The following is a 23,270-nucleotide window of genomic DNA, read 5'->3' on the forward strand; positions in this document are numbered from 1 at the left end:
GGGTAGGGTGCAATCAGTATGCTGATGACACCCAAATATTTGCCATTGCAAAATAGTGTTAGCTAAGGATAGTATTTCTCGACTTCTGAGAGGAAGCCACAGGGAGGAGGGAACAAGCTTGCTTTCTGCTTCCCTGGAGACTAGGACGTGGAGCAATGGCTTCCAACTACAAGAGAGGAAATTCCATCTGAACATGAGGAAGAATTTCCTGACTGTGAGAGCCGTTCAGCAGTGGAACTCTCTGCCCTGGAGTGGGGTGGAGGCTCCTTCTTTGGAAGCTTTCAAACAGAGGCTGGATGGCCATCTGTCAGGCGATGGAGGTGTGTCAACCAGTTCTGGATGGGTTTACACTCCCCCTGAAAGACTGTGTTCACAACTTGGGAGTTCTCCTGGATCCATCTCTCCAAATGTCAGCCCAAGTTGATGCAACACTCATGAGTGTGTACTATCAGCTTCAGCTAATATGCCAACGGTGTCTCCTCCCAAATTTGAAGGACCTAAAGATGGTCGTATACCCACTGCTAACCTTAAGGTGCTCTACATTTGGCTACGTCTCCACTGGTTGACAATTAATCCCCAGATCCATCTCTCCAAATGTCAGTCCAAGTTTATGCAATACTCATGAGTATGTACTATCAGCTTCAACTGATATACTAGCCTTGTCTCTTCCCAAATTTGGAGGACCTAAAGATGGTAGTACACCACTGCTAACCTTAAGGTATTTTACATTGGGCTACGTCTCCACTGGTTGACAATTAGCTCCCAGCTCCATCTCTCCAAATGTCAGTCCAAGTTGATGCAATGCTCATGAGTGTTCACTATCAGCTTCAACTGATATACCAGCTGTGTCTCTTCCAAAATTTGAAGGACCTAAAGATGGTAGTACACCCACTGCTAACCTTAAGGTGTTCTACATTGGGCTACGTCTCCACTGGTTGACGATTAGCTCCCAGATCCATCTCTCCAAATGTCAGTCCAAGTTGATGCAACGCTCAGGAGTGTGTACTATCAGCTTCAACTGATATACCAGCCTTGTCACTTCCCAAATTTGGAGGACCTAAAGATGGTAGTACACCCACTGCTAACCTTAAGGTGCTCTACATTGGGTTACATCTCCACTGGTTGACAATTAGCTCCCAGCTCCATCTCTCCAAATGTCAGTCCAAGTTGATGCAAAGCTCATGAGTGTTCACTATCAGCTTCAACTGATATACCAGTTGTGTCTCTTCCCAGATTTGGAGGACCTAAAGATGGTAGTACACCCACTGCTAACCTTAAGGTGCTCTACATTGGGCTACGTCTCCACTGGTTGACAATTAGCTCCCAGCTCCATCTCTCCAAATGTCAGTCCAAGTTGATACAAAGCTCATGAGTGTTCACTATCAGCTTCAACTGATATACCAGCCTTGTCTCTTCCCAAATTTGGAGGACCTAAAGATGGTAGTACACCCACTGCTAACCTTAAGGTGCTCTACATTGGGTTACGTCTCCACTGGTTGACGATTAGCTCCCAGATCCATCTCTCCAAATGTCAGTCCACGTTGATGCAACGCTCAGGAGTGTGTACTATCAGCTTCAACTGATATAGCAGTTGTGTCTCTTCCCAAATTTGGAGGACCTAAAGATGGTAGTACACACACTGCTAACCTTAAGGTGCTCTACATTGGGTTACGTCTCCACTGGTTGACAATTAGCTCCCAGATCCATCTCTCCAAATGTCAGTCCAAGTTGATACAACGCTCATGAGTGTGTGCTATCAGCTTCAGCTGATATACCAGCTGTGTCTCTTTCCAAATTTGAAGGACCTAAAGATGGTAGTACACCCACTGCTAACCTTAAGGTGCTCTACATTGGGTTACGTCTCCACTGGTTGACAATTAGCTCCCAGATCCATCTCTCCAAATGTCAGTCCAAGTTGATGCAATACTCATGAGTGTGTACTATCAGCTTCAGCTGATATACCAGTTGTGTCTCTTCCCAAATTTGGAGGACCTAAAGATGGTAGTACACCCACATCTACCCTTAAGGTACTTTACATTGGGCTACGTCTCCACTGGTTGACAATTAGCTCCCAGCTCCACCTCTCCAAATGTCAGTCCAAGTTGATGCAATGCTCATGAGTGTTCACTATCAGCTTCAACTGATATACCAGCCTTGTCTCTTCCCAAATTTGGAGGACCTAAAGATGGTAGTACACCCACTGCTAACCTTAAGGTGCTCTACATTGGGCTACGTCTCCACTGGTTGACAGTTAGCTTTGGGACAAAGTACAAAGTGTTGGTTTTGACCATTATTATTATTATTATTATTATTATTATTATTATTATTATTATCTATATAAATAAAAATGTAATGTTTGTTTGTGGGATTAACAGAACTCAAAAACCACTGGACAAATTGACACCAAATTTGGACACACGACACCTCTCAGACCAATGTTTAGTCTGTATTGTCGTGATTTATTGTACACTGTCTTTCTATGTTGTTGTTCACCGCCACGAGTCGCCCTAGGGCTGAGAGTGGCGGTCAATAAATGCAAGAAATAAATAAATAAATAAATAATTCACTCAAAAAATGGATTTTGTCATTTGGGAGTTGTAGTTGCTGGGATTTATAGTTCACCTACAATCAAAGAGCATTCTGAACCCCACCAACGATGGAATTGAACCAAACTTGGCACACAGGACTCCCATAAACAATAGATAATACTGGAAGGATTTGGTGGGCAGTGTCCTTCGGTTTTGGAGTTGTAGTTCACCTACATCCAAAGAGCACTGTGGACTCAACCAATGATGGATCTGGACCAAACTTTACACAAATACTCAATATGCCCAAATGTGAAGACTGGTGGAGTCTGGGGAAAATAGAATCTTGACATTTGGGAGTTGTAGTTGCTGGGATTTGTAGTTCACCTACAATCACAGAGCATTCTGAACCCCACCAACGATAGAATTGGGCCAAACCTCCCACACAGAACCCCCATGACCACCAGAGTGGGCCACAGCAACACGTGGCAGGGGACGGCTAGTTATTTGTAAATAATGTATGTTAGAGCAATGAGCAATCTCAATAAAATAGTGAAGAGTAGAGACATCACACTGGCAACGAAGATCCGCATAGTTAAAGCAATGGTCTTCCCTGTAGTCACCTATGGATGTGAGAGCTGGATCATAGGGAAGACTGAGTGAAGGAAGATAGACACTTTTGAACTGTGGTGTTGGAGGAAAGTTCTGGACTGCGAGAAGATCCAACCAGTCCATACGTCATGAAATAAAGCCCGACTGCTCATTGGAGGGAAGGATAGTAGAGGCAAAGATGAAGTACTTTGGTTACATCATGAGAAGGAAAGCTTAGAGAAGACAATGATGCTGGGGAAAATGTGTCAACCAAGGGGCCAACCAAGGCCAACCAAGGGCAAGATGGTTGGATGGTGTCCTTGAAGTGACTGGCTTGACCTTGAAGGAGCTGGGGGTGGTGATGGCCGACAGGAAGCTCTGGCGTGGGCTGGTTCATGAGGTCATGAGGAATCAGAAGTGACTGAACGAATGAACAACAACATATATGTATGTTATTCCATCCTATGTTGACAAAGTTGGATCACAGATCCTTGGACATTCAGGCACATGCAGTTGAGTTGGTTGGTCCAACTCCAAAATTGTATATGCTGCACCAATAGATTTCTGAATCTGTATCAAAGCTGATTCAAAGAGATGTAGACACAGATGTGATATCAGTAGTCAGGTGTTGCTCATGACAGCGTGATTCAAGAAGGACCAAGATACATGTTGATATTGAGGTAAGCTTTTATTATCTCCCATGCATTACAATGGAGATGGAAAACAGAATTAGCAAGGGATTCTTATTCATTCCCTTCCACCACAAAGATACACAAAACATAACTTATTTTGGAGTAGTCCATTGTGCATTAATTATGAGAAACATTCAAATCATAAAATGCCATTGAAGAGAAGCACCAGATAGGCAACATGCAGGAGATCATCAGCTGGAAAGGACATTGTAAGAACATGCCAACCAGCTGGTTGAGGGACATCTGCTTTCTCACACGTTACTTGCAGGAAGGGGGCAGTGAGGTAACCTGCTTGGTTTGCCCTAAGCAAGGTGGAATAACAAGGGGAACCTTGACCTGGGAAGAGCCACCACCTCCAACAACAACGGAAGCCCCACTAGATGTACCACCACAGCAGCCTCCACTGCTTCCTCCACTCACAACAATGGTTTGCCCACCGGAACCTCCTCCACAAACAGGGGAGACTCTACCAGATCCTCCTCCAATAACCTTGACACCCCCATCTGATACTCCACCTCCACAAACGGGAGAGACTCTACCTGATCCCCCACCAACAACCTTGACACCTCCACCTGATACTCCACCTCCACAGATGGATCCTCCTCCACCAGATCCTCCACCTATAACCTTGACACCTCCACCTGATACACCACCCCCATAAACAGGGGAGATTCTACCAGATCCCCCACCAATAACCTTAACACCCCCATCTGATATGCCACCTCCACAGATGGATCCTCCTCCACAAGACCCTCCACCTATAACCTTAACACCTCCACCTGATACTCCACCTCCACAGATGGATCCTCCTCCACAAGACCCTCCACCTATAACCTTGACACCTCCACCTGATACTCCACCTCCACAGATGGATCCTCCTCCACCAGATCCTCCACCTACAACCTTGACACCTCCACTTGATACACCACCTCCATAAACAGGGGAGATTCTACCAGATCCTCCACCAATAACCTTCACACCCCCACCTGATACACCACCTCCACAGATGGATCCTCCTCCACCAGATCCTCCACCTACAACCTTGACACCTCCACTTGATACACCACCTCCATAAACAGGGGAGATTCTACCAGATCCTCCACCTATAACCTTCACACCCCCACCTGATACACCACCTCCATAAACAGGGGAGACTCTACCAGATCCACCCCCAATAACCTTGACACCACCAACACCAGAATCTCCACTGCAACAGCCAGATGCACCACTGATTCCACTTGCAATAACGTGCTGTCCACCTGAGCTTCCACCACCATAACATCCCCCACTGCCACCACTCACAGGTACAGGTACAATGATGGATTGTCCACCTACTCCACCCCCACTGCCCCCTCCACAGCCAATGCCTCCAGATCCAAAACCACCATCAATCAGTGGAATCTTTTGCTGGCTCATCCCACCACCGTATCCCCCTCCGACGCAGCATCCAGAAGACTGGCCACCAACACCTGCTGGTATAATGACGGTTCCACCAGAGCTTCCACCGCTGCAGCAGCCAGAGCTTCGGATTTGTTGGATCCCTCCACTGCTGCCACAGCAGGAAGACCCTTGGCCTCCCGACACAATGACAACACCTTGTCCTGATCCACTTCCACTAGAGCAGCAAGATCCTCCTCCTCCGGAGATCTGGGCAATTCCAAGAGAAGAGCCTCCGCAGCCACTGCCACGTCGGCCGCAAGATGATCCTCCGGAGACTTGGGCAATTCCAAGAGAAGAGCCTCCACAGCCACTGCCACGTCGGCCACAAGACGATCCTCCGGAGACTTGGGCAATTCCAAGAGAAGAGCCTCCACAGCCACTGCCACGACGGCCACAAGATGATCCTCCGGAGACTTGGGCAATTCCAATAGAAGAGCTTCCACAGCATGAACTACCGCTGCCACTGCCACGACGGCCACAAGATGAACCTCCACCTGAAGAGCCTCCACAGCATGAACTGCCGCTGCCGCTGCCACGACGGCCACAACCAGGCGATCCTCTGCTGGATCCACAGCAGCCACTTTGTCTTTGCTGGCTCATCTTTCCAGGAGTCTGGGGTAGTTGTCTGGTGAAGGTAAGTTCTGAAAGAGAGCGAAGAAACAAGTTGTAAGACATCACAATAGGCAAAGCTACATGCATAATTCCTTGAGATCTCATCAAGGAACCCAAAACAATACTCTACATATAATTCCTTGAGATCTCATTAAGGAACCCATGAAGGAACCCAAAACAATACTCTACATATAATTCCTTGAGATCTCATCAAGGAACCCATGAAGGAACCCAAAACAATACTCTACATATAATCATCTTGCACTGCTATGGTGGTCCATATACTAGTGCATGAATTGGTGGACCATTGACCAGTAGAGTTCCATAGGCTGATCTGGTCAATGAAGTGATAGTGGATGAAAGTGATGATCCACAGTAGTCCATGAAGTAAAGGGGTGAAGGAAAGTGATCCATAGACCAGTATAGTCCATGGAATGATGGTAGACCAAAAGGTTGGTCCATAGATCAAACCAGTAGTGCTCCATGAAAGCACCATAGACCAGTGTGGTCCATGAAATGGGTCATAGTGATGGAACATAGACCAGTAGTAGTCCATGAAGTAAAGGGATGAAGGAAAGTGATCCGTAGACCAGTATACTCCCTGGAGTGATGGTAGACCAAAATGTTGGCCCATAGATCAAACCAGAAGTGGTCCATGAAGCATTGCAGTGCACCATAGACCTGTGTGGTCCATGAAATGGGTCATAGTGATGGAACATAGACCAGTAGTAGTCCATGAAGTAAAGGGATGAAGGAAAGTGATCCTTAGACCAGTATAGTCCATGGAATGATGGTGGACCAAAATGTTGGTCCATAGATCAAACCAGTAGTGGTCCATGAAGCATTGTGGCACACCATAGACCTGTGTGATCCATGAAATGGATCGTAGTGAGGGAACATAGACCGGTAGTAGTCCATGAAGTAAAGGGATGAAGGAAAGTGATCCATAGACCAGTATAGTCCATGGAATGATGGTGGACCAAAATGTTGGTCCATAGATCAAACCAGTAGTGGTCCATGAAGCATTGTGATGCACCATAGACCTGTGTGGTCCATGAAATGGGTCATAGTGATGGAACATAGACCAGTAGTAGTCCATGAAGTAAAGGGATGAAGGAAAGTGATCCGTAGACCAGTATAGTCCATGGAGTGATGGTAGACCAAAATGTTGGTCAATACATCAAACCAGTAGTGATCCACGAAGCATTGTAATGCACCATAGACCAGTGTGGCCCATGAAATGGGTCATAGTGATGGAACATAGACCAGTAGCAGTCCATGAAGTAAAGGGATGAAGAAAAATGATCCGTAGACCAGTATAGTCCATGGAGTGATGGTAGACCAAAATGTTGGTCCATAGATCAAACCAGAAGTGGTCCATGAAGCATTGCAGTGCACCATAGACCAGTGTGGTCCATGAAATGGGTCACAGTGATGGAACATAGACCAGTAGTAGTCCATGAAGTAAAGGGATGAAGGAAAGTGATCCGTAGACCAGTATAGTCCATGGAATGATGGTGGACCAAAACTTTGATCCATAGATAACCAGTAGTGGTCCATGAAGCACTGCAGTGCACCATAGACCAGTGTGTTCCATGAAATGGGTCATAGTAATGGAACATAGACCAGTAGTAGTCCATGAAGGAAAGTGATCCTTAGACCAGTATAGTCCATGGAATGATGGTAGACCAAAATGCTGGTCCATAGATCAAACCAGTAGTGGTCCATGAAGCATTGCAGTGCACCATAGACCAGTGTGGTCCATGAAATGGGTCATAGTAATGGAACATAGACCAGTAGTAGTCCATGAAGTAAAGGGATGAAGGGAAATTATCCGTAGACCAGTATAGTCTGTGGAATGATGGTGGACAAAAACATTGGTCCATAGATCAAACCAGTAGTGGTCCATGAAGCATTGTGGTGCACCATAGACCTGTGTGGTCCATGAAATGGGTCATAGTAATGGACCACACTGCTCTATGGTGCATTGCAATGCTTCATGAAATGGGTCATAGTGATGGAACATAGACCAGTAGTAGTCCATGAAGGAAAGTGATCCGTAGACCAGTATAGTCCATGGAATGATGGTGGACCAAAATGTTGGTCCATAGATCAAACCAGTAGTGGTCCATGAAGCATTGCAGTGCACCATAGACCAGTGTGGTCAATGAAATGGGTCATAGTGATGGAACATAGACCAGCAGTAGTCCATGAAGCACCAGGAAAGATAGATAATAAAATAATAACAGCAACCAACAGTCAAAAATATGGCAACCTTTCCTGTAACACTGGGGAAAGTTGCTGGTCCCTCACACCAGATATCTTGGAGAACATGAATCCAACATACCTGTTAGGAAAGATTTCTAGTAAGCTTCTCTCTTCTGTAGTTGGTTCCTATGAATGAGTTTGTTCCTCAAAGGGAGCCTCCTTTTTCATATTTGTAGTAGATCCCCCACACCCTATTCATAACTACAACTCAATTGTCTCTCCTTTGTGCTTGTTCCTAGCTAAGGAAGTGCAATCCCAATTGGATTTGCGGTTGCAAATTGGCCGTGTGAACCCTTGATGTGGTCTAGAGAGATATAGGTCAGATAATGGTTTAGGAGGCACCTGGGATGGTTCTAGCTGAGCAAGTTTGGCCCGGTGTAATAGATGAATGTGTGCCCTCACTGACAACAGTTTGGCTGAGGAATGCTTGCCTGTCAGATTCAGCCTTTAATTATCCTAAAGGATTAAAAAATTAAGGGAGTGGTTGACGTCTCATCTTCTGTTTAGTTCTGGTTGTCATTCAGACGTGAGGGAGGGAACTCCTTCGTTCAGCGCCTATGAACTTAACTGCTCACATACGGCCCTTGAAAACGTTGACTACGTACCCAACATGGCACACCCCCCACCACCACCACCACCACTGAAGATGCCAGTTGACCAACTGGTTGCCTTCCATGAAACATAAATGGAAAAAACTCCATGAGAACCTTCTACCTGTAGAGCAGGGATCCAGAGGGTGTGGGACTACAACTCCCATTGTGCTTTGAGGTTGATCGGCAAGCATCAAGATCTGGACAGCCACAGATTTGTGAGAACTTCTCTACCCCTCCCTCTGAAAGAATTCCCACAAAAACCTTCTACCTCTAGAGCAGGGATCCAGAGGGTGTTGGACTACAACTCCCATCGTGCTTGACTGAGGTTGATCGGCAAGCATCAAGATCTGGACAGCCACAGATTTGTGAGAACTTCTCTACCCCTCCCTCTGAAAGAATTCCCACGAAAACCTTCTACCTCTAGAGCAGGGATCCAGAGGGTGTTGGACTACAACTCCCATCGTGCTTGACTGAGGTTGATCAGCAAGATTCAAGATCTGGACAGCCACAGATTTGTGAGAACTTCTCTACCCCTCCCTCTGAAAGAATTCCCACGAAAACCTTCTACCTCTAGAGCAGGGATCCAGAGGGTGTTGGACTACAACTCCCATCGTGCTTGACTGAGGTTGATCAGCAAGATTCAAGATCTGGACAGCCACAGATTTGTGAGAACTTCTCTACCCCTCCCTCTGAAAGAATTCCCACGAAAACCTTCTACCTCTAGAGCAAGGATCCAGAGGGTGTTGGACTACAACTCCCATCGTGCTTGACTGAGGTTGATCAGCAAGATTCAAGATCTGGACAGCCACAGATTTGTGAGAACTTCTCTACCCCTCCCTCTGAAAGAATTCCCACGAAAACCTTCTACCTCTAGAGCAGGGATCCAGAGGGTGTGGGACTACAACTCCCATTGTGCTTTGAGGTTGATCGGCAAGCATCAAGATCTGGACAGTCACAGATTTGTGAGAACTTCTCTACCCCTCCCTCTGAAAGAATTCCCACGAAAACCTTCTCCCTCTAGAGCAGGGATCCAGAGGGTGTTGGACTACAACTCCCATCGTGCTTGACTGAGGTTGATTGGCAAGCATCAAGATCTGGACTCCCATCGTGCTTGACTGAGGTTGATCGGCAAGCATCAAGATCTGGACAGCCACAGATTTGTGAGAACTTCTCTACCCCTCCCTCTGAAAGAATTCCCACAAAAACCTTCTACCTCTAGAGCAGGGATCCAGAGGGTGTTGGACTACAACTCCCATCGTGCTTGACTGAAGTTGATCGGCAAGCATCAAGATCTGGACAGCCACAGATTTGTGAGAACTTCTCTACCCCTCCCTCTGAAAGGATTCCCACGAAAACCTTCTACCTCTAGAGCAGGGATCCAGAGGGTGTTGGACTACAACTCCCATCGAGCTTGACTGAGGTTGATCAGCAAGCATCAAGATCTGGACAGCCACAGATTTGTGAGAACTTCTCTACCCCTCCCTCTGAAAGAATTCCCACGAAAACCTTCTACCTCTAGAGCAGGGATCCAGAGGGTGTTGGACTACAACTTCCATCGTGCTTGACTGAGGTTGGGCAACTGGTTGCCTTCCATGAAACATAAATGGAAGAAACTCCATGAGAACCTTCTACCTCTAGAGCAGGGATCAAGAGTTGTGTTGGACTACAACTCCCATCGTGCTTGACTGAGGTTGATCGGCAAGCATCAAGATCTGGACAGCCACAGATTTGTGAGAACTTCTCTACCCCTCCCTCTGAAAGAATTCCCACGAAAACCTTCTACCTCTAGAGCAGGGATCCAGAGGGTGTTGGACTACAACTCCCATCGTTCTTGACTGAGGTTGACCGGCAAGCATGAAGATCTGGATGGCCACGGGGAGAACTTCTCTACCCCTCCCTCTGAAAGAATTCCCACGAAAACCTTCTACCTCTAGAGCAGGGATCCAGAGGGTGTTGGACTACAACTCCAATCGTGCTTGACTGAGGTTGATTGGCAAGCATCAAGATCTGGACTCCCATCGTGCTTGACTGAGGTTGATTGGCAAGCATCAAGATCTGGACAGCCACAGATTTGTGAGAACTTCTCTACCCCTCCCTCTGAAAGAATTCCCACGAAAACCTTCTACCTCTAGAGCAGGGATCCAGAGGGTGTTGGACTACAACTCCCATCGAGCTTGACTGAGGTTGATCGGCAAGCATCAAGATCTGGACAGCCACAGATTTGTGAGAACTTCTCTACCCCTCCCTCTGAAAGAATTCCCACGAAAACCTTCTACCTCTTGATCAGGGATCCAGAGGGTGTTGGACTACAACTCCCATCATGCTTGACTGAGGTTGATCGGCAAGCATCAAGATCTGGACAGCCACAGATTTGTGAGGACTTCTCTACCCCTCCCTCTGAAAGAATTCCATACGGCATTAAGAGATAATCCCAGTGTCCAAGTGTCAACCTCTTGCAAAATTACGGCATATCACAATGATGTGATCTTGGCAACGAGGCCAACCGTTCCTCAATGAAAACAAAAGAAGAAGATGAGCTTGAAGCACCACAGCTTGGTCTTACCTCCTTGAACGGATGTGTCAAGAGCGAAGAAGTCCCAAGGGAGCGAATGTCGAACTGAGAGACCACAATGCTTTTTATACGGCTCTTGGCCTCTCCCACGGGAAGTGAGACACCCCCAGGAATGGTAAGTGACATAGTTCGGATCTCTCTAACAACTGGCTTCATGGAACCTGAGATGCCTCATAAGTCATGTGAGATCCCTATCTCTCCCTCCTCTTTCTTTCCTCAGGTATTGCTTAGGACATCATGGAACATAAACATCTTAATGAGGTGCTCCACCTAATAGGTCAATTCCTTTCCCGATGCTTCATTGACGTTCCTCAAGTGATGGATAGGGATCAATGGAGGGGCTTCCAGTGGACTTGGAGTAAAATCCTGTCCCCCTTTGTGTATCCAATCAAGAGGTTCCTCTAGAGCAGGGGTCAGGAACCTTCGGCCCTCCAGGTGTGGTGGACTTCAACTCCCACAATTCCTTGAGGCTCGGCATTCGCCCCAAAGGCTTACCTTGGCCTCAAGGAATTGTGGGAGTTGAAGTCCACCACACCTGGAGGGCCGAATGTTCCCCATGCCTGCTCTAGAGCAGTGGTTCTCAACCTTGCTAATGCCGTGACCCCTTAATGCAGTTCCCTATGTTGTGGTGACCCCCAACCATAATATTGTTTTTGTTGCTACTTGATACCTGTCATTTTACTACTGTCATAAATCATAAATATCCGATATGCAGGATGGATTTTCATTCACTGGACTAAATTGAGCACAAATACCCAATATGCCCAAATGTGGATGATAGTGGGGTTGGGGGGAGGACTGATTTTGTCATTTGGGAGTTGTAGTTGCTGGGATTTATAGTTCACCTATAATCAAAGAACTTTCTGAACTCCACCAATGATGGAATTGAATCAGACCCGGCCACACAGAAATCCCATGACCAACAGAAAATTCTAGAACGGCTTGGTGGGCATTGACCTTGAGTTTGTGAGTTGTAGTTCACCTAAATCCAGAGAGCACTGTGGACTCAAACAATGATAAATCTGGATCAAACTTAGCACGAACACTCAATATGTTGAGTGTTCTCAAATGTGGACTCTGGTGGAGTTTGGGGGAAACAGACCTTGACATTTGGGAGTTGTAGTTGCTGGGATTTATAGTTCACCTAAAATCAAAGAGCATTCTGAACCCCACCAATGATAGAATTAGGCCAGACTTCCCACACAGAACCCCCATGACCAACAGAAAATACTGTGTTTTCTGATGGTCTTTGGTGACCCCTCCGACACCCCCTTGTGACCCCCACAGGGGTCCCGACCCCCAGGTTGAGAAACACTGCTCTAGAGAAAGCTCACGTGGACATTGACAGAAGATGAGCCCAAACATCAGTGGTCATACTCTCTTATTGTTCCCACCTTCTAATTTTCTGAATTTTCTGTAGTATTGCAATTACGGTGTGGGCTGTAGACTCTTTGTTGGTCTAGGAAACCACAACAGATTTTCCCCGTTCATATATTAAAACATTTGGTCCGGAATTTTTAGTGCTAATAGGATTCATTATAGGGATTAAGTTCTCTCTCATTCTCTCTCGTTGTCTTAAAAATTCACCCACCAACGAATGTTTTCTTATATATCAGGAGAAAGGCTGGATAAAAACGATTACTACTACTACTACTACTACTACTATTACTACGATACTAGTGGATTTTCACTTATGGTGGGTGGTCCTGGAATGTAATAATACAGTTACGTAACAACGTAACTGTATTATTATTATACACTGTTTATTATTATTATTATTATTATTATTATTATTATTATTATTATTACTGCAACTACTACTATTTATTTATTTACCTATATAAATAAAAATGTAATGTTCGTTTGTGGGATTAATATAACACACCCGCCAACTAATGTTTTCTTATATATCGGGAGAAAGGCTGGATAAAAACTATTACTACTACTAGTAGTAGTACTATTACTACGGTACTAGTGGATTTTCACTTATGATGGGTGGTCCTGGAACGTAACACCCGCAATAAGTGAGGGAACACTGTATTATTATTATACACTGTTTATTATTATATACTGTTTATTATTATTATTATTATTATTATTATTATTATTATTACTGCAACTACTACTATTTATTTATTTACCTATATAAATAAAAATGTATTGTTCGTTTGTGGGATTAACATAACTCAACCACCAATGAATGTTTTCTTATATATCGGCAGAAAGGCTGGATAAAAACTACTACTACTACTACTACTACTACTACTATTACTACGGTACTAGTGGATTTTCACTTATGGTGGGTGGTCCTGGAACGTAACACCCGTGATAAGTGAGGGAACACTGTACTACTGCAACTACTACTATTTATTTATTTCTCTATATAAATAAAAATGTAATGTTTGTGGGATTAACATAACTCAACCGCCAACGAATGTTTTCTTACATATCGGGAGAAAGGCTGGATAAAAACTATTACTACTACTACTACTACTATTACTATGGTACTAGTGGAGGAGCATCCCTACTTTGTGGATTTTCACTTATGGTGGGTGATCCTGGAACACCCGCAATAAGTGAGGGGACACTGTACTACTGCAACTACTACTATTTATGTATTTATTTATCCATATAAATAAAAATGTAATGTTCGTTTGTGGGATTAACATAACTCAACCGCCAACTAATGTTTTCTTACATATCGGGAGAAAGGCTGGATAAAAACTACTACTACTACTACTACTACTACTACTACTATTACTACGGTAGTAGTGGATTTTCACTTATGGTGGGTGGTCCTGGAACGTAACACCCACGATAAGTGAGGGAACACTGTATTATTATTATACACTGTTTATTATTATTAACTTATTATTATTGTTATTATTATTATTACTGCAACTACTATTATTTATTTATTTACCTATATAAATAAAAATGTAATGTTCATTTGTGGGATTAACATAACTCACCTGCCAACTAATTTTTTCTTATATATCTGGAGAAAGGCTGGATAAAAACTATTACTACTACTACTATTTCTACGATACTAGTGGATTTTCACTTATGGTGGGTGGTCGTGGAACGTAACACCCGCGATAAGTGAGGGAACACTGTATTATTATTATACACTGTTTATTATTATTATTATTATTATTATTATTATTATTATTATTACTGCAACTACTACTATTTATTTATTTACCTATATAAATAAAAATGTAATATTCGTTTGTGGGATTAACATAACACACCCGCCAACTAACATAACACACCCGCCAACTAATGTTTTCTTATATATCGGGAGAAAGGCTGGATAAAAACGATTACTACTACTACTACTACTACTACTACTATGGTACTAGTGGAGGAGTGTCCCTACTTTGCGGATTTTCACTTATGGTGGGTGATCCTGGAACGTAACACCCGCGATAAGTGAAGGAACACTGTACTACTGCAACTACTACTATATATTTATTTACCTATATAAATAAAAATGTAATATTCATTTGTGGGATTAACATAACTCACCCACCAACTAATGTTTGCTTATATATCGGGAGAAAGGCTGGATAAAAACTACTACTACTACTACTATTACTACTACTATGGTACTAGTGGAGGAGCGTCCCTACTTTTCGGATTTTCACTTATGGTGGGTGGTCCTGGAACGTAAGTGAGGGAGCACTGTATTACTGCAACTACTATTATATATTTATTTATCTATATAAATAAAAAAATATAATGTTCGTTTGTGGGATTAACATAACTCACCCGCCAACTAATGTTTTCTTATATATCGGGAGAAAGGCTGGATAAAAACTATTACTACTACTACTACTATGGTACTAGTGCAGGAGCGTCCCTACTTTGCGGATTTTCACTTATGGTGGGTGATCCTGGAAGGTAACACCTGCAATAAGTGAAGAAACACTGTACTACTGCAACTACTACTATTTATTTATTTATCTATATAAATAAAAATATAATGCTCGTTTGTGGGATTAACGTAACTCACCCGCCAAATATTTTTTTCTTATATATTGCGAGAAAGGCTAGATAAAAACTACTACTACTACTACTACTACTACTACTATGGTACTAGTGGAGAAGCGTCCCTACTATCCAGATTTTCACTTATGGTGGGTGATCCTGGAACGTAACATCTGCGTTAAGTGAGGGAACACTGTACTACTGCAACTACTACTATTTATTTATTTCTCTATATAAATAAAAATGTAATGTTCGTTTGTGAGATTAACATAACTCACACACCAACTAATGTTATATATCGGGAGAAAGGCTGGATAAAAACTACTACTACTACTACTACTACTACTACGGTACTAGTGGAGGAGCGTCCCTACTTTGCAGATTTTCACTTATGGTGGGTGATCCTGGAACGTAACACCTGCAATAAGTGAAGGAACACTATACTACTGCAACTATTACTATTTATTTATTTATCTATATAAATAAAAATATAATGTTCGTTTGTGGGATTAACATAACTCACCCGCCAACTAATGTTTTCTTATATATCAGGAGAAAGGCTGGATAAAAACTATTACTACTACTACTACTACTATGGTACTAGTGGAGGAGCGTCCTTACTTTCCAGATTTTCACTTATGGTGGGTGATCCTGGAACGTAACACCTGCAATAAGTGAAGGAACACTGTACTACTGCAACTACTACTATTTATTTATTTACCTATATAAATAAATAATGTTCGTTTGTGGGATTAACATAACTCATCTGCCAACTAATGTTTTCTTATATATTTGGAGAAAGGCTGGATAAAAACTACTACTACTACTACTACTACTACGGTACTAGTGGAGGAGCGTCCCTACTTTGCAGATTTTCACTTATGGTGGGTGATCCAGGAACGTAACACCCTCGATAAGTGAAGGAACACTGTACTACTGCAACTACTACTATTTATTTATTTACCTATATAAATAAATAATGTTCGTTTGTGGGATTAACATAACTCAACCACCAACTAATGTTTGCTTATATATCGGGAGAAAGGCTGGATAAAAACTATTACTACTACTACTACTACTACTACTATGGTACTAGTGGAGGAGTGTCCCTACTTTGCGGATTTTCACTTATGGTGGGTGATCCAGGAACGTAACACCCGCGATAAGTGAAGGAACACTGTACTACTGCAACTACTATTATTTATTTATCTATCTATATAAATAAAAATGTAATGTTCGTTTGTGGGATTAACATAACTCATAAACCACTGGATGAATTGACACCAAATTTGGACACAAGACATCTACCAACCCAATGTATGTTCTTCACTCAAAAAATTGATTTTGTCATTTGGGATTTGTAGTTGCTGGGATTTATAGTTCACCTACAATCAAAGAGCATTCTGAACTCCACCAATGATGGAATTGAGCCAAACTTGGCACACAGAACTCCCACAACGAACAGGAAATTCTGGATGAGTTTGGCGGGCACTAACCTTGAGTTTGGGAGTTGTAGTTCACCTACGTCCAAAGAGCACTGTGGACTCAAACAATGATGGATCTGGACCATACTTGGAACAAATACTTCATGTGCCCAAATGTGAACACAGATGGATTTGGGGGGGGGGGGGGGGTAGACCTTGAGATTTGGGAGTTGTAGTGAATGGGATTTATAGTTCACCTTCAATCAAAGAGCATTCTGAACCTCACCAACGACAGAATTGGACCAAACCTCCCACACAAGACTTCCATGACCAACAGAAAATACTGTGTTTTCTGGTGGTCTTTGGCAACCCTTCTGACACCCCATCATGACCCTCCCAGGGGTCCCAACCCCCAGGTTGAGAAATGCTGGCTTAAGGCCATCCAGTCCAACTCCCTTCACCAGGGCAAGAAAACATAATCAAAGCCCTCCTGACAAAGAGCCAGGTGGAAGGTGGTTTCCAGGTGGAAGGTGGTCCCAGTTGGGGTTGGCTAGATGCGCCTTCCTCTTAGCACGTTTCTCTCTTTTGCCCTCCATTCGTGCCTCTTCAAACTCCACAGCACTGCTGGTCACAGCTGACCTCCAATTGGAGCGCTCACAGGCCAGGGCTTCCCAGTTCTCAGTGTCTATGCCAGAGTTTTTAAGGTTGGCTTTGAGCCCATCTTTGAATCTCTTTTCCTGCCCACCAACATTCTGCTTTCCGTTCTTGAGTTCGGAGTAGAGCAACTGCTTTGGGAGACGGTGGTCAGGTATCCGGACAACGTGGCCGGTCCAGCGGAGTTGATGGCGGAGGAGCATCGCTTCAATGCTGATGGTCTTTGCTTCTTCCAGCACGTTGACCTTTGCCTGCTTGTTTTCCCAAGAGATTTGCAGGATTTTCCAGAGGCAACACTGATGGAATCGTTCCAGGAGTTGCGTGTGATTTCTATAGACAGTCCACGTCTCGCAAGCGTATAGCAGGGTTGGGAGGACAATAGATCTATAAGCAAGCACCTTGGTCTCCCTATGGATGTCCCAGTCCTCAAACACTCTGTGCTTCATTTGGAAAAATGCTGCACTCGCAGAGTTCAGGCGGTGTTGTATTTTAGTGTCAATGTTGACATCTGTAGACAGTCCACATCTCGCAAGTGTATAGCAGGGTTGGGAGGACAATAGCTTTGTAGACAAGCACCTTGGTCTCCCTACGGATGTCCATGTCCTCAAACACTCTCTGCTTCGTTTGGAAAAAGGTGAACTCGCAGAGCTCAGGCGGTGTTGTATTTTAGTGTCAATGTTGACATCTGTAGACAGTCCACATCTCGCAAGCGTATAGCAGGGTTGGGAGGACAATAGCTTTATAAACAAGCACCTTGGTCTCCCTACGGATGTCCATGTCCTCAAACACTCTCTGCTTCATTTGGAAAAAGGCTGCACTCGCAGAGCTCAGGTGGTGTTGTATTTTAGTGTCAATGTTGACATCTGTAGACAGTCCATGTTTCGCAGGTGTATAGCAGGGTTGGGAGGGCAATAGCTTTATAAACAAGCACCTTGGTCTCCCTACGAATGTCCCAGTCCTCAAACACTCTCTGCTTCATTTGGAAAAAGGCTGCACTCGCAGAGCTCAGGCTGTGTTGTATTTCAGTGTCAGTGTTGATATCTGTAGACAGTCCACGTCCGCAAGCATGTAGCAAGGTTGGGAGGGCAATAGCTTTATAAACAAGCACCTTGGTCTCTCTACGAATATCCCGGTCCTCAAACACTCTCTGCTTCATTTGGACAAAGGCTGCACTCACAGAGCTCAGGTGGTGTTGTATTTTAGTGTCAATGTTGACATCTGTAGACAGTTCACGTTTCGCAGGTGTATAGTAGGGTTGGGAGAGGTTAAATAGCTTGCCATTTGTCTGATAGATGATTTCCACTCTGATGGGAAGCTTCCCATCAACAAGGTGAAGTATCATAGCGATAAAATATCTTGATACATGGCCCTTATCATGTCTCCTCTTGGCCTTCTCTTCTGCAGGCTAGACATGCCCATCTAGTGAAGCCGCTCTTCATAGGACTTGTACTCCAGACCCTTGATCATTTTAGGTGCCCTCATCTGGACACATTCCAGCTTGTCAACGTCTCCCTTCAATTGTGGTGCCCAGAATTGGACACAGTGTGATTCCAAGTGTGGTCTGACAGGCTATAAAGCATTATTATTATTATAAATTGATTTCGACTTGGAGAGAGAGAAGTTAATCCCCATCATGAATCATTTTTCAACTTCAGCATTTCTGTGTGAGATCTAATCCAATAAAGACCAGTTTTGGAACCAGCTTCAGGGTGAAAACCCGAAGAGCACATCCCTAGATTCATCCATAGCAGTGATTACCAACCTGTGGTCCATGGTCCACCAGTGGTCCACAAGAACGAAAACATGGGTCACGGCCTCACTGTTACTACACCGTTGCAACAAGAGTCCCGTGAAACCCTCTTATAGTGTCGAGGGTTATTAAATATGGTTTTCTGTGGGTGAGAAGATGGTGACAACTGGATGGCATATGTTCTGTCTCTGAAACTAGAGCTGATGTGGTCTATCCAATGCAATTTTCTGAAACAGCACCTCAAATAACCAAATCAGAACTAAAGTTGACCAAGAACTGATTTGTAACCCTTTTGGTACTAATGTTGGAGAGTGGTCCCTGGTCAAAGTGGTCCCTGCTCAAAGTGGTCGCTGGTCAAAGTGGTTCCTGTTCAAGTGGTCCTGGGTGAAGAGGTCCTTGGTCAAAATGGTCCCTGGTCAAAATGGTCCCTGGTTAAAGTGGTCCCTGGTCAAAGTGGTTCCTGGTCAAAGTGGTTCCTGGTCAAAGTGGTTCCTGGTCAAAGTGGTTCCTGGTCAAAGGGGTCCCTGTTCAAGTGGTCCCTGGTCAAAGTGATCCCTGATCAAAGTGGTTCCTGGTCAAAGTAGTTCCTGGTCAAAGTGGTTCCTGGTCAAAGTGGTCCCTGGTCAAAGTGGTCCCTGGTCAAATTGGTCCTTGGTCAAAGTGGTGTCTGTTTAAGTAGTCCCTGGTCAAAGTGGTCCCTGGTCAAAGTGGTCCCTGGTCAAAGTGGTCCCTGGTCAAGAGGTCCCTGGTCAAAGTGGTCCATGGTCAAAGTGGTCCCTGGTCAAAGTGGTCCCTGGTCAAAGTGGTCCCTGGTCAAAGTGGTCCCTGGTCAAAGTGGTCCCTTGTCAAAGTGATCCCTGGTCAAAGTGGTCCCTGGTCAAAGTGGTTCCTGGTCAAATTGGTCCCTGGTCAAAGTGGTCCCTGTTCAAGTGGTCCCTGTTCAACTGGTCCCTGGTCAAAGTGGTTCTTGGTCAAGAGGTCCCTGGTCAAAGTGGTCCATGGTCAAAGTGATCTCTGTTCAAATGGTCCCCGGTCAAAGTGGTCCCTGTACAAGTGGTCTCTGGTCAAGTGGTCCCTGGTCAAGTGATCCCTGGTCAAAAATTGTCCCTGGTCAAAGTGGTCCCTGGTCAAAGTGTTTCCTGGTTAATATACGTTAAAAACCCACTCGCCAGATTAAAATCACCAGAATTAAAATCGTCATCCAAAGCAGACCAAGTATGGTCCAATAAAATCTTGTCTTTCCCAGTAAAACAAACTATTCTGTGAATGCTTGATCCCATAACCAGGATTTAAGCTTATTCCATAAGGTCAGGAGGGAGGGAGCAGATCTGACCTCATTGGGGAGGGAGTTCTACAGCCAAGGGGCCACCACCGAGAAGGCCCTGTCTCTCATCCCCACCAAAAGCGACTCCCAGAACACATGACATAAGATAAGGGGGAGATGCCAATTTGTGGTCCATACATGGGGCCCAAGCAAAGTGTTGATACTGGTGGACCTACTAAAGGAGATGGTGGGCGAAACTGGAGATGGTTGCCTGACATCACTTCCTAACAGTGTGACCTCTGCATGACACATGTATCTGCCTTACTCAGGACTTTGTCATGCAGTCAGATTGATTGATGGTCGCCTGAGATGCCGTAGGCAGGAATCTCCTTCCGATGGGCACATGAACCTGCTAATCCAAAGGATGATAACTGGTTGTGTCATGCAGGGAGGGAACATGGGTAGGGCAACCTCTAGAAGGTCCCCAGATCAACCATCGGCATCCCTGGTATAAGAAGACCTTGTAAAGCAGGTTCTGTGGGAGATCTCACTAAGCCCAAGACCCTGGGCAAGTACTGCCAGGTAGACCACATAATGCTCTGAATTATTGGTCAGTCCTAACTATGATCACAGCAGCACCAGAAGATTAACTCGGTGTAAATTCGGCAAGATTCCAGGAGATTAGGATTAGGACAGGGACCTTTCAGATTCATAATTCAGGATCTGAAGTTCCAGAATGAAAACAGAACAGATTTCTGGTGTTTTGAACAACCCTAGCCAATGAGACCTTCAAGTAACCGAATCTGAGGCCATTGTCCAGATGGGCTAGAACCACATTTACCCCACTTGGTGGTAATTTCCGTGTTTCTCCTCTTGAGGTCCCATCATTCTGACTTCAGTAGAGTTTCAAATGTTTGAAAGCAAGGCTTTTGAATGCCTTGAAAGATCTCTCCAGCTACTCCAAAGCCTAACCCTACCAAGACCCAAGTGTGTACTTTCCACCTACGCAACCGTGAATCCAACAGGAAATTGAAAGTCACCTGGGAAGGTCAAGAGCTTGAACATTGTTTCCATCCAGGGGCGGCTCGTCCATTACGCGAAGTAAGCGGTCGCAGAACACTTTTTTTGCCAGGGGCGCAGAGGCGCCTCTGTAAATGTCCCTCAACCGCCACATGAGGAGCGCCCCCTCAGCTCACAACAGCCCTAGCAGTCCGGGGGGAGCCTCGGCTTTCTTGCCTCGCTGCCGGGCAATCCTCTTCCCAAAGGGGCCGGGCCCTTGAGCCTCGCCTACACCTCTCGTTCCTGCTCAACCCGGCCACCGGGTGTGCGAGCAGAGTCGGCGCTCAATCGTTCTCCGTGTTCGATCCCTTCCCCATGACCGGTTCCCTTTCCCGATCCTCGGCTCTCCACCCGCCTCCTCTCCTCTCCCCAATCCGCGGGTGGTCCAAGGGGCGGAGCTGCCACTCCTGGCCCACTTCGGGTCCAGAGGCGTGTCTGAAGACCCCAGCGTGCGCACCAAAACTCGCTTCTTCTCCTGACTTTCTCTTCAGTCATTGGGACCAAGAGAGAGAGAGAGAGAGAGAGAGAGAGGGAGCCCCTCCGGCTGGAAGTATCTCCCACCTCCGCTCCCTCTTTTGTTTTTGCGCCTACCTTCAGGAACGGTGGGCATCTCCATCTCTCTCTCTCTCTCTCTCTCTCTCTTGGTCCCAATGGCTGAGGAGAAAGTCAGGAGAAGAGGTGACCTTTGGTGCACACGCTGGGGTCTTCAGGCACGCCTCCGGACCCAAAGCGGGCCAGGCAAGGGAGCAAGTGCGGCAAGTGTAGTTACTGGGATGTATAGTTCACCTACAATCAGAGCATTCTGAACTCCACCAATGATGGAATTGAACCAAATATGGCACACAGAACTCCCATGACGAACAGAAAATATATATCAATGATTGGTTGGGGGGGGGGGGTGCCAAAATACTGTTTGCATACCATTGAAAATTACCTAGGGCCGCCTCTGTTTCCATCCTAAATATCTCGGTGTCACCTTAGATCGAACGCTAACATATAGGGAACACTGCTTGAATACCAAGCAGAAAGTAGTTGCCCAGCGTACCTGTCCAAACATATCTCCTTCTATGTCCCACCTAAGAGTTTAAGATCTTCTGGAGGGGCCCTGCTCTCAGCCATGCCCCTAACACTAACATGGTTACAGGGACAAGGGACAGGGCCTTCTCGGTGGTGGCCCCCTGCCTGTGGAATTCACTCCCCGGGGAAATTAGGTCATCTTCATCCCTACTCTCCTTTAGAAGGAAATTATAAACGTGGATGTCGGACCAGGCCATTGGGTAATCTTGCAGACTTGACAACGACAATGACAACAATGGCTACGGAATAGTTTATGGACAAAGCGAAACTGAACAGCCGGATGAAAATGTTTTGGAATCCAGTAGGGCTGGGCGGTTTCGTTTCGTTAATTCGTAATTCGTTAATAATTCGTTAATTTTTTCAATTACAAAACGATAACAAACCATTCTGGAGCAATTTTTTTAAAAAACGATTTTTTAAACACGTTTTGTAAATGCTTTGTATTTCGTTATTGTTCTGAGGTCGTTTCGTTATTATTTCCGCATGTCTGGGGCAAGTTTTTTGTTTAATTAGTGAAAAAAAATTATAATATCACACCAACAGTCAACAACAGAGGGAGAGGGAAGCTTCAGAAGTTTTTGGAGGTTTTTTAGCGTATTTCGCGGTCGTGTCCGCCATTAACGAATCGATTCGTTATTGTTTCGGAAATCGATTCGTTAATGTTTTGTAATTTTTTTCACATTTACGAAATTTCCTAAATATCGAACTTGTTAAAAGGAAAATTTTGTAATTATTTTAAATAATGAAACGCAAAAA

General features: G+C 44.8%; 1 protein-coding gene across 1 annotated transcript; it reads right to left on the minus strand.

Moving 5' to 3' along the window:
* Positions 1-3,785: 3,785 nt before the first annotated feature.
* Positions 3,786-11,416, minus strand: LOC132764219 (loricrin-like). Its single transcript, XM_060758115.2, has 2 exons — positions 11,285-11,416; positions 3,786-5,889 (listed from the first exon to the last, which is right to left on the minus strand). Exon 2 carries the CDS (start codon positions 5,846-5,848, stop codon positions 4,067-4,069), a length of 1,782 nt encoding a protein of 593 aa, XP_060614098.2. The 5' UTR covers positions 5,849-5,889; positions 11,285-11,416; the 3' UTR covers positions 3,786-4,066.
* Positions 11,417-23,270: the final 11,854 nt, after the last annotated feature.

The sequence above is a fragment of the Anolis sagrei genome, chromosome 12 (assembly GCF_037176765.1).
Source record: "Anolis sagrei isolate rAnoSag1 chromosome 12, rAnoSag1.mat, whole genome shotgun sequence".
In the NCBI taxonomy this organism is placed as follows: Eukaryota; Metazoa; Chordata; class Lepidosauria; order Squamata; family Dactyloidae; genus Anolis; species Anolis sagrei.

Coding starts and splice junctions, on each gene's coding strand:
- LOC132764219 (XM_060758115.2), bottom strand. CDS start 5,848: ATGAGCCAGCAAAGACAAAGTGGCTGCTGTGGATCCAGCAGAGGATCG.